Genomic DNA, 27,913 nt, shown 5'->3' on the forward strand with positions numbered 1-27,913 from the left:
ACCTCTGATACACTGCTCCAGGGTGTTATCAACCCACACTCCCCTCCGAGGCAGTGCACTGTAACACTTCCACCTCGGGGCCAGTTCCTGTAAACCTGTGGCAGTAACTGGCCCCACTGGAGCAGGCGATACAGTGGGACACTGGGATCGCTCTGCTGTCTGATGTATTTTCATATATCCCAGGAAAATGGCACGACTTCCAGGCTGGACTTACCTAAAAGGAGTTTTCTTTGCTTCCTCAGTAGGTTTACGTGGCTGACAGGTTGCAGGCTCTGGGGTAAATCTGTGCCTCCCTGTTAGGTGGGCGGTCTTTGATGTGAAGGAGATCCCGTGGGAGACACCTTGACAAGGGTATGGTTGATGCTGTAGTGACCTACAAGACAAACAGGAAAGGGATGTAAATACCAAACAAGGCAGCAACGGTGGCACTGAGGAAGGAGAGTGCATCACTCAGTGAATGTAACAGAAGGAAAAAGAACCGGTATAACAGGACTGTGTGAGGAAATCGCTTCTGGATTTAAAAAGTGCTGTCCTGGGCAGAGCTTATTTCGAGGGACACTGATAAGGCAACACTAAACTTTGTCCTGAGCACAGGCACAGAGATATTAGCAATTTTAAAGAATCAAGCAAACAGGAGAAGAACTTGTGTGTGGTATAACTTGTAAGATAAGCTACAAAGCTACGTGCCCTCACACTCCAGGTCTCAAACCTCACCAGGCAATGGGCCAGGAGTAGACTTCTGCAGCTACAGTACTGTGGAGCTTGGTACATTATGCACTAATGTGGCTTCTCCTGAAGCCTCTGGCATCTACACTGAGTTGCGGGGTGTTCTAGTGATTCCTTACAGCTACTCAAAACTCAGGATGGTTTCCAGATGGTTGTCTTAGCAGAGGTTCAAAAGGACCTACCCAGAGCTCTTGGAAGGGAGCCCCGCTAGTGTCCTGACACCTGCTTAAATCAAACATGCCTTACGAAGCTCTGAGTGGCTGAATTTATGTGCAATGGTGCTCTGCACCCTGGAGGATCAGAATCAAAATCACCAGCAACATCTTTCCTCCCAGCTCAAGGTTCATGTACATGGAGAGGGCCATTTTGCAAATTTCTCCACATTTAATCCTCTTGTGGTTTTGGACATGACAACATTTCTGGCCAGACAGTGTTTGCTTTGCTTGCAGAAATCCATAGAGGTCTGTTTCACAAAAAGGGCTTGTGGATGCCTTTGAATTGACTTTACCTGTGGGTAATTACCAACAAAGGAAAACCCACATGTAAAATTCAGTTGTCTCCGTTGTGAGTGATTCTAATGATACAGCTGTAGGCAGTATTAGGGCCAAAATCTGGGAGTGCTTACCAATTGTAGGCAGGTCCCTTTGTGGCCCAGCATGCAAAGGTTGCATTTACACAGACGCCGAGGACTTGAAACTCTTGCAGAAAATGTGGCTTTGTGTATTTAGTTGCTGTCTCCAGACTCCTCCAACGTCAGCTCTAAGTGTCTGGTTTGTTCAAGTCACCAGCTGAGCACAGAATTTGAGGCGGCGCTGCCAGGATGCCAAAGGGGCATCTGCATGGCAGAGCCTGGAAAGTGCTACAGAGAAAAGGAGATGTGGTTGTGGCTGTCGCCACTGGGACTGCAGGGTGGGCTGATGGCTCTGAGCTAAGGATGACTCAAAGAATCTGTGTTTCAGTTCGTTCAAGCCTGCAGATAACAGCTGGAGTGTTTGTGCCCTGCTGCAGCTTGCAGCAAGCTCGGTGTGCTGCTAGCGGTCCCCGAGATAATTAACTTGGACAGAGGTGCCAAAAATCCCTGGGGGAGCAAGTCACACTGCTCTTATGGAGCACTCAGATACCTGCTGCAGCCACTGCAGCCACTGCCCTGGTGCACACTACAGCTCTTTTACAAAATATACATAGAAACACATTTCATCTGCTGCTCCTACGGAGTCTCACGCTCAAAGTGAGAACTGCTGTCCTTGCAGAGTCAAAAAAACGATGGTGCCAAAGGTTATACGAGTTACCCAAAGTCACAGAATAGATCACAGTGAAATGGGACAAAGGGAAAGGTTCTTCAGTTCTTCAGCTTTCCAGGATGAAGATTTACCCCCTGGAACATGCTCTGGGATTTAAGGCTTTTTATTATTGTCTGCTGAAATTGACTTTTTCTAATTGGGCTGTAGCTAGAGAAAACATCTAATGGTCGAGGCTAATTCAGTGATCTAAGTGGAAGAGGCCAGTGCAAGCACAAGAGTGGGGGGAGGTAGCAGGAAGACACTTGCACTAAAGATTTAAGCACAAAAAGACTGATGCTTTTTCCCTTGCTTTTTGTTATGTTTCCTATAGTAAGCTGGTAAAATGTCTACAACAGTCACAAGGTTTAATTGGCTTTATTTTAACGTAGGGTTTGGTCCCAGAGCTGAAGATGGCTTTAAGGACAGCTTGGGACCCTGTTTTCTTGTTTCTTGCTCAATTTTTTTTCTCCAGTATTCATCAGTTTTCTGCTGTCAGTGCTTCAAAAGCAAATCCTCCAGTTACTAGACAAAAGTCTCTAGTAACTTTTTGCTTGAGCGAGAACACTTTGCCCACGTAAAGACTGCAGGATCTGTCCACCTTTTTCTTCTCAGATGTCTCTTTGTCTATAGCCATAAATTATCAGACATTGCCATCTTTTAAATAGATAGTTTCCTGTTCTGCTTCTTGTAGGTTAGATATTATCTCCTACAGTAAATCATGAGTCAGTGATTAATTCAAGAAGGCCGTTCCCAGAAGCAAATTCTTACAATGTTAAAATTAATATGATGCGAATCCATTATAGTATGATATAGAAAATAATTATGGCCTGCAAACTAGTTTAATCAACTTGGAACATGCTGGGGCAGATACTCAGTTGGAGTGAGTCATTATAAGAAAGTTCACAGTCGTAGCGTACAGGTTGTGTGAGCGAACATGATTACCCCATGTCAGCTGAGTCTCGGTAACTCTGTATGTGTGCTCTTTGCACACCCAAATTGTGAGGTAAGATATGTTTGTTTAAAACACCTTTGCTAATGTTTAAACTGTATCAAATTACTAAAAAAGCATGAATTGCTTCAAGAACATGCATGCAGCCAGTTGTCTCAGCTGACGAGTGGCAGCTTATTAAACTTATTAAATTGTGTCATCTTCATTCTGTCTTCAACTGCTACGCAAAGTCATCAAATATTATAAAGAGTCGATGTGCTGTGCCTCACCAAGCAGTGGTTGTAGCTGGCTTTAAAGCATGGTTTAAAAGGGGACAGCTCACTAGGAAATGGCTGCAATGCAGACACGTTGTGCAGAAAAAAACTCTCTGAAGAGTAACAAAACAATCCAAAAGTAATTGAGTATAGCAAGGCACCATTGAAGGGACAGAAAAGAGCCATTAGCAGTGCGTATATTATTACAAGTGATCTGATGATTGTTAATAACACTTCTTATTTTCTTAACACCTTTCACATCTCAAAACATTCTGAATTCCTGTGGACTAACGCTTACAACACCCCAGCGAGGCCTGGTCACAGTGGCATGGGTGGGGAGCAGCTGGCACAGAACAGTTAAGTGCCTTACCCAAGGGTGAATCAGCAGGAGGTTCAGGAACTGAACCTGCAGGCTGGGTCCTTGGCTGATACAGCCTGGCACAGCTCCACAGCGAGGGCAAGGGCACAACCAGGTACAGTTGTGCACAGGAAGACCGGATTCCCAGTGCTGAGGCTGAACCTCGAAACCCAGTACCTGTTAAAGAGGTAACATCCGCCTACCTTGAGCCTCTTGGCAGAAGTTCCCTCTAACCAACCAACACGGGGCAGATTTCTGGGATGAAAACTCATGGGATGCTGTGGGGTCTTTCAGTATCACAGCCTGTGACACGGCAAGGACAGGGGTTGCTGCTCTCCCAGGGTAAGGGCTGTGTTCGTCCTCCCATGGCACTGAAGAGTTACTGCCTGGTGTGCACTCCAAGTTCACGGCAGCTTGGGGGACAGCTGCACCACAGCAGATCGTGCAGAAATACCTGAGCCAGCTTCATGCTTGCTCCGTTAGACACTGGTGCCAAACTGCCCACAGTGGCACAGACTCCAAACCGGTAAGGCACAGGGCAAGGACCTGGTGCAAAGGTCTGGGCTGTTGCAGGTGCCCTGAGAGCTGCACCCAAAGTAGGTAGGTGACACCTAGTTCTAGCGTTTTCTGGAACATCAAATATCACAAGTGTTATACACTAGCTGTGACCCCTCTGACCTTGTCCTCCCTTTACAAATCTACTTACAAGTTATGGATTGGGTGCTGGAGCAAGGATTTTCTTAATCATCCTAGCAATGGGTTGTTGAAACGTGCCACGGTTTCCCTTGCTAAAGTTGATTGGGCTGAAAATGTGGCAAGATCTTGTAGGCGTTTGCAGCTGGATAGTTGGAGATTTTCTTGCATGCAGTGCCGGGAACCTGGAAACAGAGGAAGTAAGGAAACTGTCAGTACCTGAGCTGGGAAGAAACAGGGAAGTAACCGAGGCCTGGAATTTACCAAATGTAATTTTTAAGGACAGATCACCTTTTGCATTTTAAAATCATCTGAAACTGCTGGACAGAACTGATGTTCTATGAGATGAAATGGGGGCAAGGGTGACTTTTACAGGTACTATGTTTCATTGTTTTCTTCTTTTTTGGGGGAGATGCTCATCAGCTTCCAAAAGAAACCTTAAGGACAACCTTTACAACTTTTGTTAGAGAGAACAGACCCCGAAATTATTCACTTTAGCTACGAATTTCAGATAGTTTAGTACAATATTCTAAATTAAAAGCGTGTGTGTGTATGGATCTTTCTTTACGCTTTGGTAAGGCAACAACAGCTCTACCAATTTTGCTTGAAAAGGCTCATGCAAATTTAAAAAGGACCACCTCTGGGGGAGACTGAGCAAAGGAAATTTCAGCCCCAGAAGAAATGTAAAAGATAAGAGCACATGAAAAAGCAGCTTAGAATAGCTGTTGGACTTCCACCTTAATGATAACTGTCTGACAATGAAAATCATTTTCATTCTTGGCTGGATTTTAGAAACATCCCCAATACAATACTAAATAGGTATTGCAGACATAGTCAACAGAGCCAGTTAAAGACCAGACGCGTAGTCCACAGAAGCCAACACAAAAGCACTAGGTGACTTTAGCAGCTTTGGAAATCAGTCTGAAATAAAATGCTTCCTCTTACCCACAAAGGGAAGTATTCAGTTCCTTTCTTTGACAATGAGGTGCTGTTGATCTCTGCGGACTGATGGGTGACACTACAGAATCCTGGACCTCGGTTTTCATTCTAGCAAGAGAAATATTACACGTGTTGACCAAGCTGCATTAGTTACCTCTCTCCCAGGGCAAAGGCAATGAGACACAGGCAGAGGCTTACACTGACGCTAACGGGGCAGCTCCTTTCCCCAGTACATCCCTGCTCTTCATCTTTCTGAGCACAGACCAAAACATACCAGTTCTTTTAGGAATAACTCTGAAAACAGTGATGCTGCAACAGAGCAATTGTCCAAACAGGCCAAATGTGTCCATAGGTGGCTAAACAACTTTTAAACCTTGCTTACAATTGCTCTTACTGGCCCTTAGGGCTGCCAGTTCCACAAATGAACTACTGTTAATGGGTTTTGTTTTATTTGTATATCTGTTGCTGCAAACAGCTTTCATGGCAAATTGCCATCCCCGTTAAACAAATGGAGAATTAACATTGTACATTTACTTCCTTCTTTCAAGTTTAGATTTATTGGGTTTTGGGGATTATTGGGAGAAGCTCACTATTTCATTTTTCTTAATTATCTCACATACATTTCAAGCCATCTTATCTGCCTTCTCTCTGAATTCAACATCTTCAGTGTTTTCAGTCTTTAATGGCACTCTAATGATGATATCTCGTATTTCTAAACTGAGTCTGTTTATGCTGTAGCCTTTTTTTAGAGTGAAGGTGGCCAGAACTAAACATAACATTCCAGCTGAAGGTGTACCAGCAGCCGAGATGACGGTGTTATTGTACTTCCTGTATCATTCTCCAAGTCATCACTTGCACCTCCGAATTTTTGCTTTAATTGCAATTGTGCATTGAGGTAGGTATCTTCATTGTTTCAAAATTATAATCTTTTAATGCAAGTCTCCTGTTGCATGGAAAACTGAGTATTTCTAAGTATGAGGAAGATCAAATTTCTCTACCGTCTGCATGGCAATTTGTATAGACTGGGAGCCACAGCAAATCTGAAATCTCACCTGTAAGATCTGAGTTGGACCTAATTAATTCAGCGTGTGGGCAGAATTGCATTATTTGCAGTCACCACACCTTCCCTGACTCTGTTCTCTTTCTGGGCTTTTCAAAAAGAGGACTGGGCAGGATTCTATTTATAGAGCCAAATCAAAACCTGCCTGTGTCATACACGATCCTTCAGCTTTTCAGATGTGGTCCCATGAAGTCCTGAATGCCGTTGGTCACATGCCCTACCTCTGCCAATCCCAGGAAAAAAAAAGCAGGACATGCAAGGTCTGGGACCATACAAAGATGAAAGAAATAGCTTTGTACTAACATAAATGTGAAATTATTTCAGCATGTAGGATGGAAAGAGCTGAAGTTCCTGATCTTTAAGAGCATTCTACCACGATGTGAACTTCATTAATTGTCTTGTCTGCCAGTTACAAATGGAAAATATTCTGGAAGCGCCTGGAACCAACTTAGTTCCTGTTCTGATGACTTCAGAGTTGGATACTGACAGTGATCAGACACCCCCAAAAGAATAGGACGTGCATAACAGTGAGGGAAAGAGAATAGAGGTGCATGGGGTTGAAGAACAAGGCAATGTGCAGTCAAGAGGACAAAAGAAAATACTTTGGGGCATTATTCCACTCATGCAAAGGCATAGGACTGAATGAAGGGATTTGACTGTGTCGAAGCTTTTGCAGGATCAGAAAGGAGCAGGAAAGATGCAAGGTTAAAAGTGGAGTAATGGAAGCCTGCATAGGACAAGTACAGGGTTGGTTAAAAACCACCACCCAGACAGGACCTGTGCTGATGCCCACACAGCCGCGGCAACCCTGGAATGACTCGCTCCTCCTTAAGAAACCACCAGAAACGGCAGGGGGAAGAATGGAGGCTCTTGCTCTGCTTGGTCTTGCAAAAGAGTAGACTGAAGGGAAGAATAGCTGGGAGTGGGCAGGCAGTGTTGTCTACTGGAAAAGATGCTGTTGATTTATAGTGAGATCATGGGCGAATCACTTCACCCGTCTGTTTTTCTACCACAGCTGAGCTGTTTCTTGCTACATGTATGGACAAGTGTAATAGTGCTACTACAGTGCTAAAAATAATAAAACCCAAATATGTGCCGCTTCCATTTAATAAACTGGAAGAGCACTGCAAGGAATCAGATCCCAGGTCTCCAGTTCTCACTATTTGTACACATAATCCTTGCAGATTTGGCTTTCCTCATAAAAATGCCACCTGAGTTATAAAGCAGATGGTCACAAATAATCTTTTCCACATATTTTTCTTTGTAGGAAAATGCTTTGGGACAAAACAAAATTTGAGGTGTGTGATGCAACTCTGGGAATTTCAGCAGGGCTGCTCTGACTTACACTGCGTTTCAGTTTAGCCCTGTGTGTGATACTCCTAGGATGCCAAACGTACAGAACATTTCTGAAGATGTGGTTTGAGGGCTTGTCCACATGGCGCAGCTATTTTTTATCAACTCCCAGAACTAGAACAGACACTGTGCTGCCCTGGTCTTCAGCTTGCACCTCCACGTGGCCCTGCCATGTGGAAGCCCTGCCACATGCTTGAGGCTCTCCACCCTGTGCTCCGTGGACCAGAGGGTTGTGCTGAGGAAAGCAAGATCGGTCCTATTTGCTAGAACTGGCTATTAAAATTGCAGCAGGTTTCCAAAGCAGCTGATAAAAAACTGCATCTGCAAGCTCCATTCCCTGGTGTTGCCCAGGCTTGGCTTCTCTTGCTGACCAGCCTGCTGAGGCTTGGATGGAATCCCGTGCTCAGCCCTGCCCCATAAAGGGGAGTTACTACTCTGGCAGCACATTCTTGATTAGTGCCTTCCAGGATAGCACGTGTCAGGGAAACATCTACAGAGCCCTTCTCCCGTCCAGCGCATCCAGCTCAGGGTTTGGCATGCCCGTCATCACTTCAGTGTTGTTGAAAGTAATTGGAGATTAGACATCTACACGCCCTTGGAAGTTCACCTGCTAAAGTGACTGCACACCTCTGTGCCCTCTGAGTGCTTTGAGTTGTGTTCTGGTAATAGAAGGGGGCACGGTGCTGCGAGGAAAGTCCATCGGCAACACCCCGTGAACGCCAGTGTTCTGGTACCCAGAGGGATCTGTGAAGACAGGAGAAGAGCTACGAAAGTGGGTCAGCTCACCTGTTAGGTATTCTAGGTCAGGTAGTAAGCAGCAAATAAGCTCTTTACGTTGCCTAAATTACAAGTGGATAAACTTCATGTACTGGCATTTATTCCTGACTACCCGGCTAAAGGAATGTGCTTCAAAATGGCTTGTGCTGAAGAGGACAGAGTCAAGTGCTTTTGGGGAGGAAACTAAGTCAGCAGCCCCCAAACAGCCCCGTGTTAATGGACCTAATGCTTCCCCTCCCCTCCCCAGTACAGTAACTTTTCTCTAGGGATAAATCTTAAGAAAGAATCAGCCAAGCCCTTGTGTAGCTTGTGGTTTGGCTTTCTGCCCGCTCTGCCCTTCAAGCAGGAAATTCTCAAAGGGAAGGGACTGCTTTGTGAAGCTACCTTAAGACTCTGCCTCTTCTCTTTTAGTCAGAACTTAGCATCAGGTCATCTGGAACTCCTGGAAGCTGACCAGGCAGACTGATGGCGCCTACAGAAGGTATTTAAGCAACTTCTCTACCTTGATCATTTTCCCTCATCTTTTGTCCTTTACGTCCTTGATTGCTGTTATTCAGTCCTGAGATAATGCACTCCTGATATCACCGAGATGGGAGAGACAAGCAAGGAGGAAGAGATCAAAGGAAGGAGAAGAAAGAGAAGATGCCAAAGGCAGAACAAGAAAGAAGATGCCAAATACTTCCTTGATTTCCCTACTTTACATACCCGGTACACAAAGTTTCAGAAATTCTTAATATACTTAATTTTCAGAGTTCTGGGGTTACCACGTAGTCACCAGACAGTAGGAGCCTGTCAGCAGGGGCCATGGGCACCCTCGCTCCACCAGCAGAGGAAGCAGCTTGAAAGCTGGATCCAGAAAGCCCAGGAGGCCCTTGGCACCTGTGAGCGTTGGCTGCACTTGAAAAGAAACCCGGCAGAGTGCAGGCTGGGAAAACAGTACGGTTTTAAAATATCTTTCTGCTCCCCTCTGCTGGCCAGATAACAGATGTACCGATGTAATTCCCACAGACCAGGGAAGGATCAGGGTGAAGAACAGCAAAAGATAGGAGGGGTTATCCTGTGCTGTCACTACACAAGCGTTAACTCCACTGATTTCTTTGTATTTGGTCCTGAATTTCAGCGGAATTGCAACACACATCTGTGTGTCCTGGAGAGCTCAAGGTTGGAAATGGGAGCAGGGCTGAAGCCAGGTGGGTGAGAGATGGGCAGATGGTCCAGATGAGGGTGCTGTTACGTGGAGTAATTTCAAGGTTTAAAGCAATAATATTGCATTTACCGTTTTCCTCATCCTGTTATCGGCTGTGATTACAAAGTGAATTTAACAACCTTGATCTCAACTTAGTTGCTATCCTTGTTACAAAACTGGATCATTAAGAGTTACAAAAAATTCAGAACAAAGACATAAACGTCAAACATTTTTGTCACTCGGTTACACTGAAATCTCTTTGACTAAGAATTAAATCCCTTTTTTTCCTGAGTTTTTCGTTACTTTCCTATGGTGTTTGTAAGGACTGGAGGAAATCTTGAAACCTAAAAGGAACAGCCAATGATAATAAAATTCTGAATATGGAGATACAGAAAACACGTAACTACAATGCCAGTTTTCATTTTAAATAGGTTGTGTAAGTTAAAGGCAAAACTAACATTAATGCAGTATTCAAGTCAAGAAATCAGCAGTTATTTCTGCATTTAATTTCCCTTTTTTATTTAAGAAGCAAAGGGGGAAAAAAAGCCCTTCGAAGCACTGTGTTTGATGAATGGGCTTTAAGGGTGATTCAGTGCTGTTAAATCATTTTGCAGATTGCCCTCATTTACTAAGTCAGGCATCTTAACCACTCGCTTCACAATTGGCAACTCACAGAGAGGGGCTGACCATCTCTAAACTGAAAATCTGAGGAAAGATGCTGAGCACCCCAGCTCCTGCAGAACTCAAGACACTATGCTGCCTGGTGTCACCCAAGAAGTGCTGCGCTTTGCAGGCCTGGAATCAAAGGCCTTGTCTTGGCAGCATCCTTGATTGCCAAGAGACAGTGAGGTGGAAGCTACTACAAGTTTTCAAATTGCATAGTCTCTCACAGACATAATAAAACCACTGATATTTCATCTAATTAAGCTCTGGTGTTATTACTACTGGTCACAGGGCTGCACCGGCAATAGTGCTACATTTGGGAAGTTTAAATGTTAGCTCCATGAAAATTTAAGCGTGCTTCTTACCAAGTACAGGTCTTAAGCTGAGCTCTGCAATTAGGGGGAAGGTTAGTGCAGGGAAGAGGTCTGAAGTAATTGCTAGTGACAGGCCTCTTACAGGGGTGGTGTCCAGGCCAAGGAGTTGGTTAGGGCCACAAGGGAGGCAACAGCAAACTTTCCACTGTCTTGCACAGCAACAGGGATATGGTTTGATGGCGTTCCTTATTCCCTTGTGCTGGTTTGTCCCCAAGGACATAAATTCTGGACCTGCAACACCTCTAACTGGCTGTGGGTATAAAGTTTCACTTGCCACTTCCTCATCACTTATTAATGAATCCTTGCCATGCTCTGAAAGGGAAACTTTTGTATGGTTGGGGTTTTCCTTCTTCAGCTGTGAAATGACTGTTGCAAGTCCTGTTCCCATTCACTACGTGGCACCAAGTGATGATCTTCTGCTTGATGCATCATGCTCCAGAACACCCGTGAGCACCCATGGCAAGGCAGCTAGCCACCTCACAGCACCACTGCGCACCCAACGTAACAACCCCGGGTGGCACTATTTTGTAAACGTTTCTAAAACCAACCACGCAGAACTGTTAATGTGCGGCGGCAAGGCAGAGGCTGAAGGACTGGGTTGATTTGCTTACAGGAAGGCAGCGAAACAGCCATAACCGTTGTTGCTCCCCGTTCTGTGAGCTGCCGCGGCCCTGCTCACTGCAGGGGTGCTGCCCGCGCACAGGGCGCGGCCTCAGGGGGCGGCGGGGGCTGCCTCAGGGGCCGAGACGTCAGGGGGCGGTGGGAGGCGGGCGTTGCCTCAGAGGGGCGAGGGAGCCCCAAGGAGGGGTGGGCGCTGCCTCAGGGGGCGGCGGGAGGCCGGTGTTGCCTCAGGGGGCCGAGGAGGCCTCAGGGGGCGGCGGGAGGCGGGTGTTGCCTCAAGGGGCCGAGGAGGTCGGCGGGAGGCGCCTGAGGGAGGTCCTGCCACAGCGCTACAGCAAGTAACGCCACGGCCCCACCCCGCCCAGGTGAAGTGGCGCGGTGTATGCCGGGAACGGCGTCAGCCCTTCCCGGGAGGTAGCGCGGTGCAGGCTGGGAATGACGGGTACCTGACAGCGGGAGGCTGTGCGGTGAGCGCACGGCGTACACCCCCCCCGCCCCACCCCTCGGAAGGCCCCAGTGAGGTGGCACGGTGCATGCCGGTACCGGTGCGTCTCGGGGCTCTCCGGCCTTCACCGGTACCGGCGGCTGAGGGAACGCGTACACCTGGTTGCCGAGACAATGGCGGGCCTAGCTCTCCTCCAATCACAGTGCCTGTTACTTCGGGTGGTCCGGCAGACGCCCAATCACAGGCGAGCTCTCAAAGCCGTTGTGCGCGCTGTTGGACATGCGCGGCTAGTTAAGGTGGCTCGAGGGAGCGCGGATGCGCATGCGCCTTAAGTAGGCCCTGGCAGCTAGGCCTTGCCACCAGCGCCCCTAAGGCGGGCAGCAGGGGAAGCCGTGCCGGGTGGAGGTGGGGTGCCACGGTTGTCCTGAGAGCCCTGAGCTGGGGAGTCCTTCCTCCTCCCCTCAGGACCGGGAGGGGCCTGGCCGACCGCAAGGCGCTGCCACAGCCCGGGCGAGCGGCGGAACCCGGCTCCTTCCCTAGCCCGCCCCCTCGGAGCCCGGCGCCGCACTCGGGTTCACCCCATAGGCTGGGCCAGGCCCGATAGCCGCCCGACAGCCAATCGCCGCTGTTTGCTGGGGCCCGGCCCCGGACTGACAGGGCTGGCAGCGAATGGGAGGGGCCGGGCAGGGACCGACGGCATCTGGGCCGGGGACCGAAGTTGGGGTCGGAGGGCCTGGCCATGGGGGCAGGGCGGCGGCCCTGAGGGAGCAGGTGAGTGCGCGGGGCCGCCGCCGCCCCCCAGGCGCTGCGGGTTTTCGGTGGGTCTTGGTGGGGAACCCAGGCTCCGCTGTGGGTCTCGGCTGGACAGGGCGGCGTGACCCGGAGGGGCGTCGGGGGGCTGCTCTGCCCGAGCGGGCTGCCCTCACGGCGGGAGAGGCCTTTGCCCCCAGCTCTCCTCACAGCGGGGTGGTTTTGCCCTTTCGTAGCTCGGTTGTGCTGCCCCTGTCCCCCCCGCGCTCCCCAGCACGCCGTGGGACACCCCCTGAGTTACAGCGATCCCCCCTTGCAGGCCCGTGTTGGCCGAGAGAGCCATCAGTTCGCGGCTGGGCACGGGGTGGGCCTTGCTACCTCAGACTGTGACCACAGGCCGCTTGTCCGGGGTCTAGGGGATGCTCAGCCAGTTCAGGTAGCCCTTCAGTGGACTGAGAAGGATGGGCTGCTTGTGAGGATCACGCCCCTGCAATGGCTATACACCAGCATCCCCCTGTTTAGAAAGGGCCTTCACATCACAAGGTGATGCTGATGCTCCTTAAGTCTTTGGTGTAAGGAGCCATCATGGTGTGCAGGGACTACAGATGGGCTTGCTGCGTGCGGTGCTTCCCAGACACCTATAATGAGTTTAGCCTCCAGGCTTTGCTCACGAAGTTACACTGAAATGACCTCTGTTAGCATGAAGAGCTGCACTGTCTCGTCCCCAGCACATGGGGATGGTGTGACTAATGTAATGCTGCATCCTGAACAAACAACAGAGGTACACAGGCAGTAGAGAAATGAAAAGCAGGGCTTGGAGGGCTCCAGAGACTTTTTGATAAGAGCTTTCCAAATGGCAAGGCCTGATGTTAAATGCCAGCTGCATATGTCACCCTTGGGACCAAGACAGTTTGCAAGTTCTTTTAAAGCAAGGTCTGTGCGTGTTTCTGTACTAGAGACTTTGTCAGAAGGCATTTAAAATCTGCTTTCCCTGCTGATATGTGCAGTTGTTAATTTAATCCCAGGGAATTTTCTGTGGCCTATCCTTCAGCAGGATTTCATTACAGGTTTTGGACCATCAAGTTCATTTGTCTTATTCTCTATTTTTTTGTTTGCTTGTTTTTCTTAGTGCCACTTTGGAGAAATATAACCTTGCTGCCCCACTGACTGGCTGGAAGTATTGGCTCCTCTACACCTCTCCCTACCCTATTTCAGTGTAGCTTGGTGGGGGAAGAAAAGCAGCAGACGGGCCACAAAGAAATTTTTTTGTGCTTTACTGAACTAATTGTGGCTTGTCCAAGAAAACGGGATGGCTGGGAAGAAGTGGTACCAAGTTACAGACAAGGCGGTTCCAGCAGGGTCCAAGTCTCTTCTTTAAAGAGAAGTTACAGTATCAAAACAGCTGAAAAGTAAACACTCCAATCAACCAAAATGGAAGGAGGCAACAGTCCAAATCTGCAACTTCAGCAGCTCCCGTTGGCCACAGCAGCAGTTTCAGTGCAGCCACACACTGACTCCTTTTCTTACAAGGTCAGATTTCTACCCTGGTCTTATCTCTGGGGGTCCTAACTATCCAAGTAAACCAATAATGCAACTGTATTTTGTTTATTTTTTTTTTTAGAAAGTGTACTGCCTTTGTATTCAGCCATGCCCGGAGGCCCCAGTATATTATATGCTGTGTAGATAAGCAATGAGAGAAATTCTGTGTCTTGAAGAGCTAGAAAAAGTGAAGAAAGGGCTGGCAGTTAAAAGCTGTGGATGTCTGAGGGTGGTTAGGTGCAATAAATTCTGCTAGGTGCCTTTTCAGACTAACCCATACATTAGTAATGGTGGTCAGATGTTCTGGTCTGCTGTAGATTCAAGTACTTGAATTTCAGGTGGGTCAACCCATAGCCAATGCCGAGCCTGCAGTTGAGATGGGATGTGCTGCTGTAGTCCTTCCTTATTCTCCAGCTGGGAACAGAGCTGCTCCCAAATCAATTTCTTCTGAATCCCTGATTCTGAAAGTGCTCAGAAATTCGCAGCAAGAAGGGCTTTTTTTTTCACTGGAAAAAGTACTTTGCTGAGACCGCAGTCCTTTTACAGGTGCACTGTAAAAGTTGACCTGACTGATGTTGGCTTGCAGGCTTTCAGAGTCCAGAAGCTGATCCCAAACCTGCGCGGCATTTGGGGGCTTTTCAGCTGTGGCACCATCTGCTCCATGTCCTCTAAACTGACGTCCAGTTGCTGAACCAGTAAACTGTGGCTGAGCTTCTCTGCCGACATCTGTAATCACCCAGTGATGTTTTTCTGCCAACTTTACTTGTAGGAAGATCTCTCAGGTGCTTTTGAAAGAAGCCGCTTGAGTGAATCTTATTTTCATACATCCCAATAAAAGAGATTTTTGCTCCACTGATAAGAACTTGAAATCTTAAAGTTCTTGCCTTACTGTGTATAAGAAAATCATAAATAGTATATTTACTGTTAAGGGAGGAATGGGAATGTGAGCTCAGTTATCCCAAATCAATCAAAGTAAGTACTAGACTTGGAGGCCAGCACCAAAATGAAAAGTGCTAATGACATCTAATGAGATTTACACAGTTGTTAGAAGAACACAAACAATAAATGGCCTCGCTTAGCCTTAGGCTCTTCTGTTTACTCCTAATGTACTTTTCCTTTGTGACTCAGCCTGCTTTACATTCTTTTTTATTTCAAATTCTGTCTTTAGACCGTGAGAATTATCACGTTGCTGGGCATGCTAATGTAGAAGGGGTTGAGAGCTTGCTAGGAGCTGCTACCAGTTGCCCATTATTTTGGAATGACTGATTCATACAGAAAGCAGCATAAAATCTGTGATAATTGGGTTGCCTCATCAAATGGCCTAAACTACCTACTGAACCAGCAGATGATATAAGTGGAGAAGAGCAGAACAGCTCTTAAGATGTGAGCTGCAGAATGCAGAGGTCCCTGATCCATACTCTGCTGAATTTCAGGGCAACAAACATCCTCACAAAGAGGTTTTTCAAAGGGAGAAATGAGTGAATGGGTTGTTGTGTTTTGCTTTATCTTCTTCCCCTCTGAAAAACTGCAAAGAATGCATATATATGCACGCTCATTTAAGTCTCTTGTAGAAAGTATCTGTTAAGGAAAGGTTGTCTTTCACCTGAGTTTCACAGATTTGGAACATAGCCACAGGGAACTTACCTGAATTGCCCTAGATCAGGTAGAAAGGGAGGAAGATAAACAGAGATTTTACTGACGGGTGACCTTGGAACCATTTGCCCTCATCCAGACTGTGCAAAAAGCTCCAGCTTCCTTCAGGGTCTGGTGGCTAAATTTAATACTGGTGTGTTGACTTTTGTTTTTACAGGAGAACTTGATTGGTGCGTTACTAGCTATTTTTGGGCATCTTGTTATCAGTATTGCACTCAACCTCCAGGTGAGTATCATGAAGCAAATATTCACCCTGCCTTAGGCATCCTGCATTAAAAAGCATTGAGCATGCCAAAGCTGCGCTGCCTTTATTTTCTTTTCTAGAAATACAGCCACATCCGGCTGGCAGGTTCCAAAGACCCCCGAGCCTACTTCAAAACCAAGACGTGGTGGTGTGGACTGTTTCTGCTGGTGCTGGGAGAACTGGGAGTGTTTTCCTCCTACGCCTTTGCTCCTCTTTCACTGATTGTGCCACTCAGTGCAGTGTCTGTTATAGGTAAGGGGGAGAGAGACAACAGCTGTACAAGCCTGCGTGCGTTCCTGTGTGAGATTGCTGATCATTAGCCTGATGCATAACTCACTGTTTCTCTCTCCTTTTTTTTTTTTATAGCCAGTGCAATCATAGGAATTATATTTATTAAAGAAAAATGGAAGCCCAAGGATTTTTTGAGTAAGTTCCACAGTTCCTTTTCATTTATCCTCTTTGTTTACAAGCCATTCAACACACAGCACAGCCCCTCAAGAATCATAATTAGAGGGATGACAAGATCTCCATTAACTATAGTACCTCTTTGCAGAAATGCGTCATCTTATCCACTGTTTGTTAAAAAAGGATTTATTTGTTTTTTTCTGACTTGTGCCAAATCACCTGAATCTCACAGATTTTAGAAATACATGGGAATGGTGTTTGTTTGCAGGATTTGCGTATCATGGTTCTCTGGGCTGAAGCTGCAGCGTAGGGCCTTGACTCTGCAGTAGTGTAGGCACAACTGAGTCAGCTGGATTTCATACATGCGCAAGTGTTTGTGGAACTGAGGCATGAATTCTTGTATTTCTTAGAAAACGGGCTGTGGGCATTGCCAGGCAGGATAAGCCCCAGATACAGGTCTTGTAGTTCCTGTTTGTTTAGCAGATACTACCTGGTATGAGCTTTTTTTCCCTCACCTCCCAGCATGTGCATTGCCTAGGTTTTTTTTGGTTATAGTATTTTGAAAGTGGGGCATGAAGGGCAGAGGAATGAGTCATCCAGAGGAACGTGCATGATGTCATTAATGATCATTGTGCATGTGCAATATTAATTCCATGCATCCACACTAACCCACTAACTTTGTCCTCTTTTTTTTTCTTTTTTTTTCTTGTTTGTCCTTTGGTTGCCGAAGGACGCTATGTTTTGTCCTTTGTAGGCTGTGGTTTGGCAATTGTTGGAACTTACCTGCTGATAACATTTGGACCTAATAGTCATGAGAAGATGACAGGAGAAAATATCACTAGGCATTTAGTGAGCTGGCCATTTCTGTTGTACATGGTAAGATGGCCCATAAAATGTGGGACTGTTTTCTGCTATATGCCTGACTGAGAGTTTAATTTCAAGCATTATTTTTCCTTATGGTTACTACCAAATATTCCTTGGACTTGCTAATGAACCTATGCCAGCTTTTCCTGGTGTCACTTCCACATTGCACATAGACACATGCATGCACAATTTGGAACTCTCCTATTCTTTCTCTGATTGATTCTGTTAGGACTTCAATATGTTTTAACTGAAAAGTTTTAGAACAGCTTGTTCTCTCCTGACCTGTCAGCTTCAGCCTGTAGCAGTAGTACTGTTGGCAGCTGAGAGCAACTGCTCCGGAGGTGTCTGAATACTGTGCTTGCATCTGGGCTTTTTCTTGACTGACTTTCTCTGGAGCCATCAATCAATCATTGAAAAATCTAATGAAATCTCTCATTTTTTAATGGAGATAAGTTGGGACGTTAAATAAGATGTGTGCTCCAGGGATCACTTACAGGACCTCATTACAGAAAGAAGGCTGAGACCTCTGATGTGAATATTCAGTCAGGATTATTTGATGATCAGCTTCACCACGAATATAATGTCCCATCTTTTATAGTGTCCCATGTTTCCTGTTCTGCAAGAAGCTATTGAATATCTCATCTAATTAGAATTTAAGATCATGTTAAATTTCATCTATAATTGTGTGGGATCCTCGTGTCGTTTGATTTGCCCTTTTATGTAATTCTAATGTTTGACTGGCTCAATGTTTCTGTTTACTGCAAACCCCATATAGCCTGCATTTTTTTATATTCTCTTTTCTGTCTTTCTTAGCTTGTGGAGATCATCGTATTCTGCCTGCTACTATATTTTTACAAGGAGAAAAATGCAAACTACATTGTAGTTATTCTCCTGCTGGTAGCTTTGCTAGGTAAGTTGATATAAACTTGTAAGATCTTCTAACTCTGGCTTATAACAGTAAACTACAGTAAACCACAGCATCTATGGCATATAGGGAATTATATTCATCTAATTAACATCATAAAATGCACCAGTCTGCTCCAGAAAACTACTACACATTAGATGAAGCTAATATCTTGCAGTGAAGTTTAGGGTCTTTGCAAGTGACTGTTGAACAATTAAGACTTATTTCCCATAAGGATGAATAATCTGCCACATACAGAAAGTGCAAGTTATTTATTAGTGTTCTTAATTTTAATCTGTGCATGCAAAGCATGGTATGATATCTTATCTATTCAATGGCTGAGGAAGGCTGATGCAGTGGATGAAAGAGAAGACTTGATCTACAAGAATCTTACTGTCTCTGGGAATATTTGCTGTGTGGCTAAAGAAATGATCGCTACTCTGCCATGCCAGTCTGTCCCTACTTAAATTGGGAGAACTTCTGGCCTTGGGGTCACATGATGCTTTTGATAGCCTCATAGCCTACAGTGGGATCTTACAGTGACTTTGGAAAAGCCAGGATTTCTCTTGTACCTTTTTCCATATAAGTCTGGTTTTTTTAATAAACTGTGATCAGTTTAATCTTTAGAAAGAGTAAATAATAGCAAGGCAGTGACGCAGTCTGACGTGCTGTTGAATCTATGTTGCAGTCCTCTATTTTTGCTATTTATGCAGCTTCAGTTAGTGCAGTCTCTTTTTTTTCCTTTTTTCTTTTTTCTTTCTCTTCTTTTTTCTTTTAACTGTTTGGGGCTGGGTGTCAGTAACTGATGCCTCAGAGGCTGCACGAATTGCAGACAAAGCAGCTGTCCTAATTCTGAATGGTCCTGACTTGTGCTTTCAAGAAATGGAAAGGAAATAGGCTCTTTCTGATTCTTGTTTTGAAAGCTTAGCTTTATTAACCAGGCCAATATGGCATCAGAAATTAAAATTTGTATCCTTCCATCATGTGATTGTGCAACGCTGTTTAAACACTTTAAAAAAAAAAACAACAACCAGCCAAACAAAAAAACCAGTAAATGCTCTTAGTCCTGTAGACAAGGGAACAGTGAGACAGAAAGGTTAGGTGATTTATTGAAGGTTGCTGTGGTGAAGTCATCGGGACTAAAACTGGCGGAGTCGGTGATAAAATAGGTAGTTTGCATCCCTTGTTTGGCCTGGCTGGCAAAAAGAGTTCAAGTTCTTGTAGATCTTGGTTTTGTTTGCAGTTACCTGTCATGTATAGAGCGAACATGCAGTGTTCCTGTCCCTCTGAGCATGTATCAGTGCTTCAGCTGAGTCCTGGTAAACATTTACAGGTTCCATGACTGTTGTGACTGTGAAGGCTGTGGCAGGCATGATTGTTGTTTCGATACAAGGAAACTTACAACTCGACTACCCCATATTTTATATCATGTTGGTGTGCATGATTGCGACAGCGATCTTTCAAGCAACGTAAGATATTCACTCTCTTTTTGTCTATAATTGCGCTGGTTTCAGTGGGTCAGTAAATAATAGACACTTTGTTATCCGTTCCAAGAATGCTGATTAAATTTTAGGAGAAGAATTATCCATTCCCTTCAGTGACCTGTCCTCAAATCCATGTCACTGGAGCCTGGGATAGTGGTGGTCTTTGCTTTTCCATGTAGTGACACTGCCAGTAGTTTTAATCCCAGATTTGTACATCATTCAAGTATTTGCAAAACAATGTTAGGAATGAAATAGCAGCAAATCAAATACAGTATCTGTGCACTGGGTAAAACCAAAGTGCAGAATCAGTGTTGTTGACGATGTGTCTTTGGTTTTTTATATCTGTACTTGCAGTAACATAAAAAGCTGGTAGCAGCAGGGATGAAAAGCTATTCAAAACATGAGTGACATTCTGGCCCTAAGGTCATGGCAGTAATTCCATTGCTTTTAGTCAGTACAGCCATAAGGCTTACTCTTCTATCATTTATATGAATTCCAAGGGATGCTGCAGGTTTAGTGAGAAAGAGAATAAATTTCTAAAATGTATGCATTGCTTTTGAAAGGTGTTTCCAAAAAGGAGACCTGTAATAGTCCCTGGTAAGTGCTGTACAGTTTGAGTATCCTTCCCAAATCAACCCCTGTTGTCTGTCATTGTATTGCAGGTTTTTAGCTCAAGCATCACAGCTGTATGACTCATCTCAGATTGCCAGCATCGGCTATATCCTGTCCACAACAGTAGCAATCACAGCAGGTAACAGTGTGTTGGTCCTTTCTAAAAGAAGGGCAAAAGATTTTGGAAAATGATCCTTGCTTATGGATGAGGGAGGTGAATACTCAGGAAGATGATGACTTGTATTTTCTTGTCATCTGTCTTCTGCAGCTGGCTTTGTTACATTTTTTCCTCCCGAAAATGTGAATCATCCCATTAGACTGCGTTAAAATGTTGTTAAGTTCTGTCATTTTGTTTAAAGCACGTGGGTACTTACGTTTGAGACTGTATTACTCATACCATGCTAGCGTGTAAAGAGGGTGATGTATGATCTTAGACGTGCAACTTGAATACGCAGCTTTTGTTAAAACGCATGTGATACAGTGTAGAAATGTATTTGCTTCCTCTGTACAAAGTTGTTACAATTTTCTGCCTGATAGTAGTGTTTGCATTGTATCTAGAATGCAGCTGCTCACAGCCTTTTTATAGGCACTTTTTTCTTTCTGAACAGTTTACTCCACTTTCAGCCCTTGCCCGCATAGGAAAAGCTTTGTCTGCATGAACAAAGATGAGCATTTTAAACCCCTGAGGCTTCAGCCCTGCCAAGCAGCCTTCTTAAGGTTTTCTTCTCCCCACTTAGACATATGAGCAAAACTGAGGAAAACAAACAAACCAACCAAAACCCCAACATTCGAGAAAGTACCCATCACTGTCAAGCCCATGCACTGTCTGTGTAAACAGTAATGCTTTTTTAGATATATAAGGGCAATAGCTTCCCCCGTAAATTACACATAGCCTTTTAATGCTCTTCGTCAGTGTCATGAGAGACCATGGCCTACTCTTTGGTGAATGCTTATTTTCAGTTGCATTCCAAACCATACACTGCTTTCAGATTTATCAGTTTATTTCCTTTACTTCAATTAGAAATGTAAAGAGTAGAAGCCAGAATGTGTGTCCTTTTGACATCCAGGGCACCAAGGACACTTGGCATCGTACAGGTTTGAGCTGTATATGCTTGTTTGGGGTCAAGAGTTTGTATCCTGTTGAGGTTAGAGAGATTTGATTTGGTTTGTCATGAGACTTCAGAAATACAGTCCAGCAATATTTCCTTCGCAATCCCCTATCCCAGTATGGAAAGATTTGTGCTAGTTGCTGTGCTGCTTGCATCTGTATTAGTTACACCGGTATCGCTATTTTGGTAGTGAAATTCTAAAAGATTTGTCAATAAATTGTGTTAAAGTAGAAATCAGGCCACCTTTTCCTATTTTAAGATCATAAAAAAACCCAAAGGTGCTGACTACAAAAATAGGAATCTTACATGATTTGGTTTCTGGAGTGACTAGTGCTGGAGATGTAGCACTAATTGCTCAAGTAAGCTGGGAAGGAAGATGTAATGAATTATTTTCTTTTAAAGGAGCAACTTTTTACTTGGACTTCACCGGTGAAGATGTTCTGCATATATGTATGTTTGCGCTTGGGTAAGTGTTCAAATTTCCTTGATAGAAAACTGGAAAGTATTTCTTCATATGACTAAAATAATTTAAAAAAAAAAAGTATGTATGTATCTATCCACGTATGTTTTGGAGGTACATACTGTCTTGGAGAGGAGGACAAATTGAAAGCACCTTCTTTGTTAGAGCAGACAACGGCCCATAGCTCTCAGGATCTTGTCAGAATGATGATGGATGCTCTAGAGGAACCGTGTAACACTAGGTTATGCATAATTGTACAACATTAAACACTAAATCCTTTACTGACCCCACTGGAGATCAGCTTGGCTGTTGAAGCATATAGGCTGTTGAAGCATATAGGCTGTTTTTCAAGCTACCTGCTCATGAATCTAGAAGAATTGCACAATAACTAAAAGAAGCTGCCTCTAGGGAATCTTATTTCAGGTTTTGCACTGAGCTTCACTGAACTGTGACTGGACTTCTGGAGTCCTATTTCTGAGGGCATGGGCACTCTCACAGTGAAGATACGATCAGTAAAACATTTGCTGTGTAACTCAGTATTTACTCTTAGTACAGTGTCTTGATGTGATTAGCTCTCCATAATTGGGACATTCTGAAATGCCTTTCAGATTAGTACAGAAGAAAAACAATTGGGAGATTAATGTTATGAACTGCCCCTTTCTCTGTCAATGTACTGTAAAGATCAAGATTAACAGTTGTTAGTTTGTTTACCTATGGGAAACCTTTCAAAGGTCAGGCTGCTAAATCCTGGAGTTTCATCAAAGAAAACTAAATTTTGATATGTTTCCTTTCCCCTTTAGTTAGTCAAAGGTAATTAATTAATGTGAAGACCGTTGCCTGCATTTTGATATAGAAAAGGTGAAATTGTTCTGATCGCTAGGAGGATTTCAATACTGTTGAAGAGGGTTATTCAGTTGGGACAGTTCCCTGTAATTCTGACTTCACAGTTCTTTCACTTTCAGTTCCGAGTAATTCTTTGTGGTGCTACAAGACAGGCACTTGGAAGAAGCAGCATGCAATATTGCTCTCTTTTCTTTTCCCTTTTGACAGTTATCTCAGTAGATCTTCTTTTCTCTCTCAGATGCCTCATAGCATTTCTAGGTGTCTTCCTGATCACAAGAAATAGGAAGAAGTCTATCCCATTTGAACCGTACATATCAATGGATGCTATGCCAGGTAACAGTAAAAATACAGTGGTTTATCACTCTTTCTTGCTTAAATGTTAGGCTTCACAACAGAATCTCAAGCTTTAGGTTCTGCAAGTGTCTGGATATATCAGGTGGCTGTCTTGTTTTCTGGTTTTTTCTTCTCTTGTTTGTTTGTGCCATGTGAGGGGTATGTGCATGTTTTGTGTAGAGCAGAGAAGTGATGTGCCACTTAGATGCCACTTGTGCTGGGTCCTCTGACACCTAATGCCATATTTTATCAGAACAGCCTTATCCAGTTGGCTGCTATCTGGGAAGACAAACTAGCTTTGAGCATACACTTGGGACTGGGCTTGGTCTTCATCTAGCGGGAAGAATTGATTGTTGGGAAAGGCTGAGATATGTTGCCAGAGGGAGCAGAAATTTCTTTTGGAAAGTACAGCTAAACTCTCTGGTGAGCCGCATAAAAGATATGCAGCACTTGATAAATAACTGACTGCCATCTCTCATTCACTTGAAGCTTATTTCTCCATCAGTTGCTTTAGTGCCAAGCAGAAAAACATTATGTCTTTCACTTAACGCTCCAGGAACTGATGAGCCACATATCATGAACACTAAGTCTTTATAATTTTCTGATTTAAGAGTGCAGGAAGAATGCGCTTTTGTTCTGAAGCATTTAATCTCTGTCTTTGCTCTTTTCAGGCATGCAGAACATGCACGATAAAGGGATTGCAGTTCAGCCTGACCTCAAAGCTTCTTTTTCCTACGGTGCCCTAGAGAACAATGACAACATGCCGGAAATCTATACTCCAGCTACACTGCCGATCGTGCAGGAGCAGCATGGTTCCAAAGGAGTTTCTGCTCCACCCTACAGGGTGCTGGAGCACAGCAAAAAGGAGTGAGTGACCTTTAAAGAACTGATTTGAATCGTCAGAAGTATGACCTTTATTTATTTACCCATTAAAATACAAGCAAGTGTAAAACCAACCTTGATATAGTTTAAAGCTCATCTCGAGCTTAACTTTCAGGGCTGATTATTAAAATAAACAACTCTCTAGCTGTGAACTTGAAAGCATTCATCTTAGTGAGAAGTAAATCACAGTTCTCCATTGAAGGCTGCCATCTGGAAGCATGAAATGGTGAGTGCAGCATCACGGCAGTATGAAACTGATGAGATAGCGGATGCTGTGAAAACACAGAGCCGTGGGAAGAGACGTGACTGTGCAATTTTTAGTCCTGCTGGGAGTGGGTTTATCTCCAAATAGAAGTTTTCGGGAGTTGCTCACAGAGGGAGGAAGGCAGGATTTAATCTTTCGTATATAGAGACTGTGACAGATTTCCAAAAAAGTTGTAAATCCTCACATCTCTAGCGTGACCACCAAACTACCTTAACATCGCAATAAAATGTAATTGTTTTCAAGCATGAATACCGAGTGTCTTTAGAGCAGCAGAACTGGTTAGAGTAAGCAAGCTACTTTATTCCTTCAAAACATGAATCTTGAACACTTTCTGTACAAAATTCTTTGGCAGGTGTTGAACGTATGCACTGAGTATGTGAATTGTTATTATAGCACCACTGGATTATATGGCAGCTTAGAACAAGGATTATTTGTCTGTTTTCTGGTTACATAGCAGGAGCTTCAGGCTGGATTAAATGATGCAGAGGGAACACTGTATAGTACAAGAACAAGGAGAAATGAGAATAGTAACGTGACTGGTATCTGGTGGGACTTTTTTGTAGTTCTTGATGAGGTCCTAATTCTATATCAGTTTTCTTCCTGGTTGAGGCAGGATTTCCAACTTTGTTTAGTGGTCTTAAATGCTTAAAGGTGTTGACATTCCTTCGTTGAAAAGCTCAGTCTAGCTGTTGTAGGCTGGGTGTCCCGTGTAGTCCCATCCTCCCCTGCCTCTTTTTTTTTTTTTCTTTTAAAAAAGGCAAAAAAAAAGATACTAGTCTAATACTGTGAATGACCTAAGAACTAAAAAGACGTGTGCAAAGTCCAGCACTCAGTGCGGACTGTAAGAATAATGGAGCACTGTGTACTCGTGATATTTATCTTTCCAGCTTCCAAGAGATGGCTAGAAGCTGATACGAAGGGAGAATAGAGACAAGGCGGGGCAGGGGGAACTTGTCAAGTGGAAAGGACAAAGTACGAAGTTTACTGGCATATGCAAGTTGTACTGGCACTTTGATATCAACATCTTCTCTAAAAGCTGTTGTTTTGCTGGGAAACAGAATTTTAATTCTGCTTGGTTTGTCTTGGAGTGTATGGGTAGTGGAGTGTCTCCAGGACCTTAGAAGACTGTATTTGAAATGAATAGTACTTGTGTTCTGTGCATTTTTAAGTGGTTACTCTGATACCGAGGGTTTGGGGAGGATCTTGGACTTGAAACAATGGCTTTCTGGGTTTTTTTGGGGGTTGTTTTGTTTTTTGGTTTTTGTTTAATTGACTCATGGCCAGTTTCTGTTTCCACTACCAAAAATTCTCAAGAACTCCACTGAATCGTGTATAGTTATTCCAGATTCTTGTTATTGTATATGACAACAGATCTGTTCTTCTGCATGTTTGCCTTGCCAGCTATGAAAACTAATTCAATTTGGAAATACTTGAGATTGCTTTGCAGCTTAGAAAAATTATAACCTCCCACCCTGCCCCTGCAAAGAGTAGATGCCTAGTGCCTGTACGTGTACCTATATGTGAAGTTTCTTCACCAACTTGGCATGTCTGACAATCCAGATCTTATCAATGGCATCCTGTACGCTCCAGCTTATGAAACCTCAAGAAATAACAGCTTTTCTTTTACCCTCAGTACTTTTTGTGTTTAAGTAAGATAACAATGTTAATGGGCTAATACTGCCAGAACATTAATCTTGTTGCAGTTGCAGTGACACTGATTTACTACCTTTGGCTTTGTATCCCCGGTAATCGATTGTTTGTGAATTTATGTGCAGCTTTTGTTCATTAACAATACAAAACAAAGTAGTACAGGGGAGGCTGAATGGGAAGGGTACAAGAATGCTGGCTTTTCTTATCTCTTTCCTTTTAATCAATGAGGCAATAGTTTGACCTATTAGTTCTGAAACCACAGAAACATAATGTTTTAAAACAAGCCGTGCTAAACCATGCATACTTTTTACATGGCAATATTCTCTGTGTTTAATTATTACAGATGTTGCTGTGGTATAAAATAATTATTCAGAAGGGCCTAAATGTTTTGCTATTGACTTGTTGGTCCTGTGTGTAACAGAATGCAGTTTTCCCAGTTCTTAGTTTCTTGGAGGTATTTAAAAGCTGCTGCTGACTGGTGTACAAACTTGGAGCCAGTAAACGGCTGGTTTTTCTGCTAATTGCAGGACCTGACATCATGAGAGACAGGCACGGAGTGCTTTGCCGGGGGTAGAGAGCTACTCTGATGTGGAGCCCTTGCTTGCACTTCTCTTTTGGGGGCTGCTCTCTGGCCTGATTCAGTGATATTTTTTTTTTTTTGCAGTAAACTGCCCAGATTCTCCACAGCCTTGCAGCCTGAGCACTGACTGACTTCTGGCCTGACCTTTCTGTTTGTCAGAGAGCCCTCAGTTGTCAGCACATGGCTGTGTTCTGCTCTGAGTGAAATTTCCTCCAGCCATAACCTGAGCTTATGTATTATTATGCTGTTTTGGCCCTTTTCTTTCAAAGACTCTAAAGGCAAGAGTCTTGCTCCAAAGTTTTATATAACCATGTTTTATTTACAGTCTGTGTGTTTAAATAGTTCTACTTAATGATGACAGCTCCCTTTACCTGCAGCAAGAGTTGCTTGTGGAAACTTCCTGACAAAGGACTCCAAGGGAGGTGATGTCTGGTTCTACAGCACATAAATCACTATTTTTGATTACGCTGTGGTGCCACATCGGTAGAGCCTGAGGTGCTCCTTGGGCTGTAGGTCTCAACTCAATGCACTGATGTTGTAAGGGTCACATTTTTCCCCTGTGTTAGGCACTGTAAGCACAGTAGAAGGACTGCCAGACTGCACCTTGCTCCTGCTTGCTGCCTGTGTTCAATACTTGAATTTTAAAATGCAGGGGGGTGTTTGTATTTTAGGCACTTCCCCCTTTCTTGCTTTTTCTCCCTAGCTTCCAAAAGATTGTATTTTCTGCTCTTCATCGCAGTCTTGCAGCCGCTGCCTCTGTTGCTGAGAAGGCATGAACAGGGCCCCTAGAAGCTAAACATCTGTTTAAATATGATTGTAGGACTTCTGTGGTCTTCTAACAGGGGGAGGGTATAGCTCAGGATTGAAATAAACTCCATACCTCCCTTCTAGTTCAGAGTTTACAAGCTGAAAACAGGAAGCTATTTGTACCCTCAAGTCTATCCTTTTTACAGAATATTTGTTAGTCTGAGGTGACAATGGCCATGCCCAGGATTGCAGCAAACATTTACAGCTAAACAGCACAATGAAGATGTAAAGGAGAGGAGCCCTGTGCCGCATTCTAGTCCTTGCAGCGTGAAAAATAATCTGTTGGTGTACAGCACACTTTAACATGTATGTGTCAAAATTCCAGTTTATCTAGGGCTGATCCTGAGAGAGGCAGGGCGCTGTGAAGTGCAGAGTATGCTTAGATTTCCAAATGTGCAGCATTTTTCAGCATCAAGAGCTGAAAAAGTATGCACAAAAATCAAGTGACTGCTGTCTCCTTTACTGGTGGAATAGCTCCTCGACTCTCTTATCTCCCAGCTGCTTTATCAAATGTGAACTGACATCTATTGCCTCCACGCTGTGTGGCTTTTCAATGCACCAGAGCACTTAATATATTCTCAGTGTATATCTTACATGTAATTTAATGCTGTGGAATACAGCTCCTGTGTTGGTTGAATGTACAAAATGATTTGCCTACAATGTTCTCTTGTTCACCCTAAAATGTGTAAATAAATCAGGCTTTACAGTATTGGATTATAAGAATAACGACTCAATTTTTCATAAGCACTGTTGCATGTCTATTTAATTCTATTTGTCTTTTAGGTGAGACCTTTGGAAATGAAACCTAATAAAAGATTTTGGTAAAACGTACAGAATTCTGGCCTGCTCCA

The 27,913-nt window shown here is 44.2% G+C and overlaps 1 protein-coding gene and 1 long non-coding RNA gene across 5 annotated transcripts; one reads left to right on the top strand and one right to left on the bottom strand.

The window, feature by feature from the left end:
* Positions 1-1,963: 1,963 nt before the first annotated feature.
* Positions 1,964-11,858, bottom strand: LOC121085350. The gene is made up of 3 exons (XR_005827028.1): positions 11,777-11,858; positions 5,206-5,307; positions 1,964-4,445 (listed from the first exon to the last, which is right to left on the bottom strand). It is a non-coding gene; the product is annotated as an uncharacterized LOC121085350 (long non-coding RNA).
* On the top strand, positions 11,634-27,893 carry NIPAL3 (NIPA like domain containing 3). 4 transcript variants are annotated; one of them, XM_040587819.1, is made up of 12 exons: positions 11,634-11,700; positions 13,558-13,958; positions 15,778-15,846; positions 15,945-16,116; positions 16,231-16,290; positions 17,000-17,145; positions 17,947-18,043; positions 19,371-19,506; positions 20,184-20,272; positions 21,645-21,708; positions 22,784-22,878; positions 23,550-27,893. In XM_040587819.1, exons 2-12 carry the CDS (start codon positions 13,860-13,862, stop codon positions 23,747-23,749), a joined length of 1,227 nt encoding a protein of 408 aa, XP_040443753.1. In that variant the 5' UTR covers positions 11,634-11,700; positions 13,558-13,859; the 3' UTR covers positions 23,750-27,893. The 4 variants fall into 4 exon arrangements, 3 of the variants coding, with proteins under 3 accessions (XP_040443753.1, XP_040443754.1, XP_040443752.1); XR_005826997.1 differs by lacking the exon at positions 11,634-11,700 and adding an exon at positions 12,316-12,449 and having other exon boundaries at positions 22,753-22,878; positions 23,550-23,660; XM_040587820.1 differs by lacking the exon at positions 11,634-11,700 and adding an exon at positions 12,316-12,449 and having other exon boundaries at positions 17,024-17,145.
* Positions 27,894-27,913: the final 20 nt, after the last annotated feature.

This window comes from Falco naumanni, chromosome 3, assembly GCF_017639655.2.
Source record: "Falco naumanni isolate bFalNau1 chromosome 3, bFalNau1.pat, whole genome shotgun sequence".
NCBI classification, from domain to species: Eukaryota; Metazoa; Chordata; class Aves; order Falconiformes; family Falconidae; genus Falco; species Falco naumanni.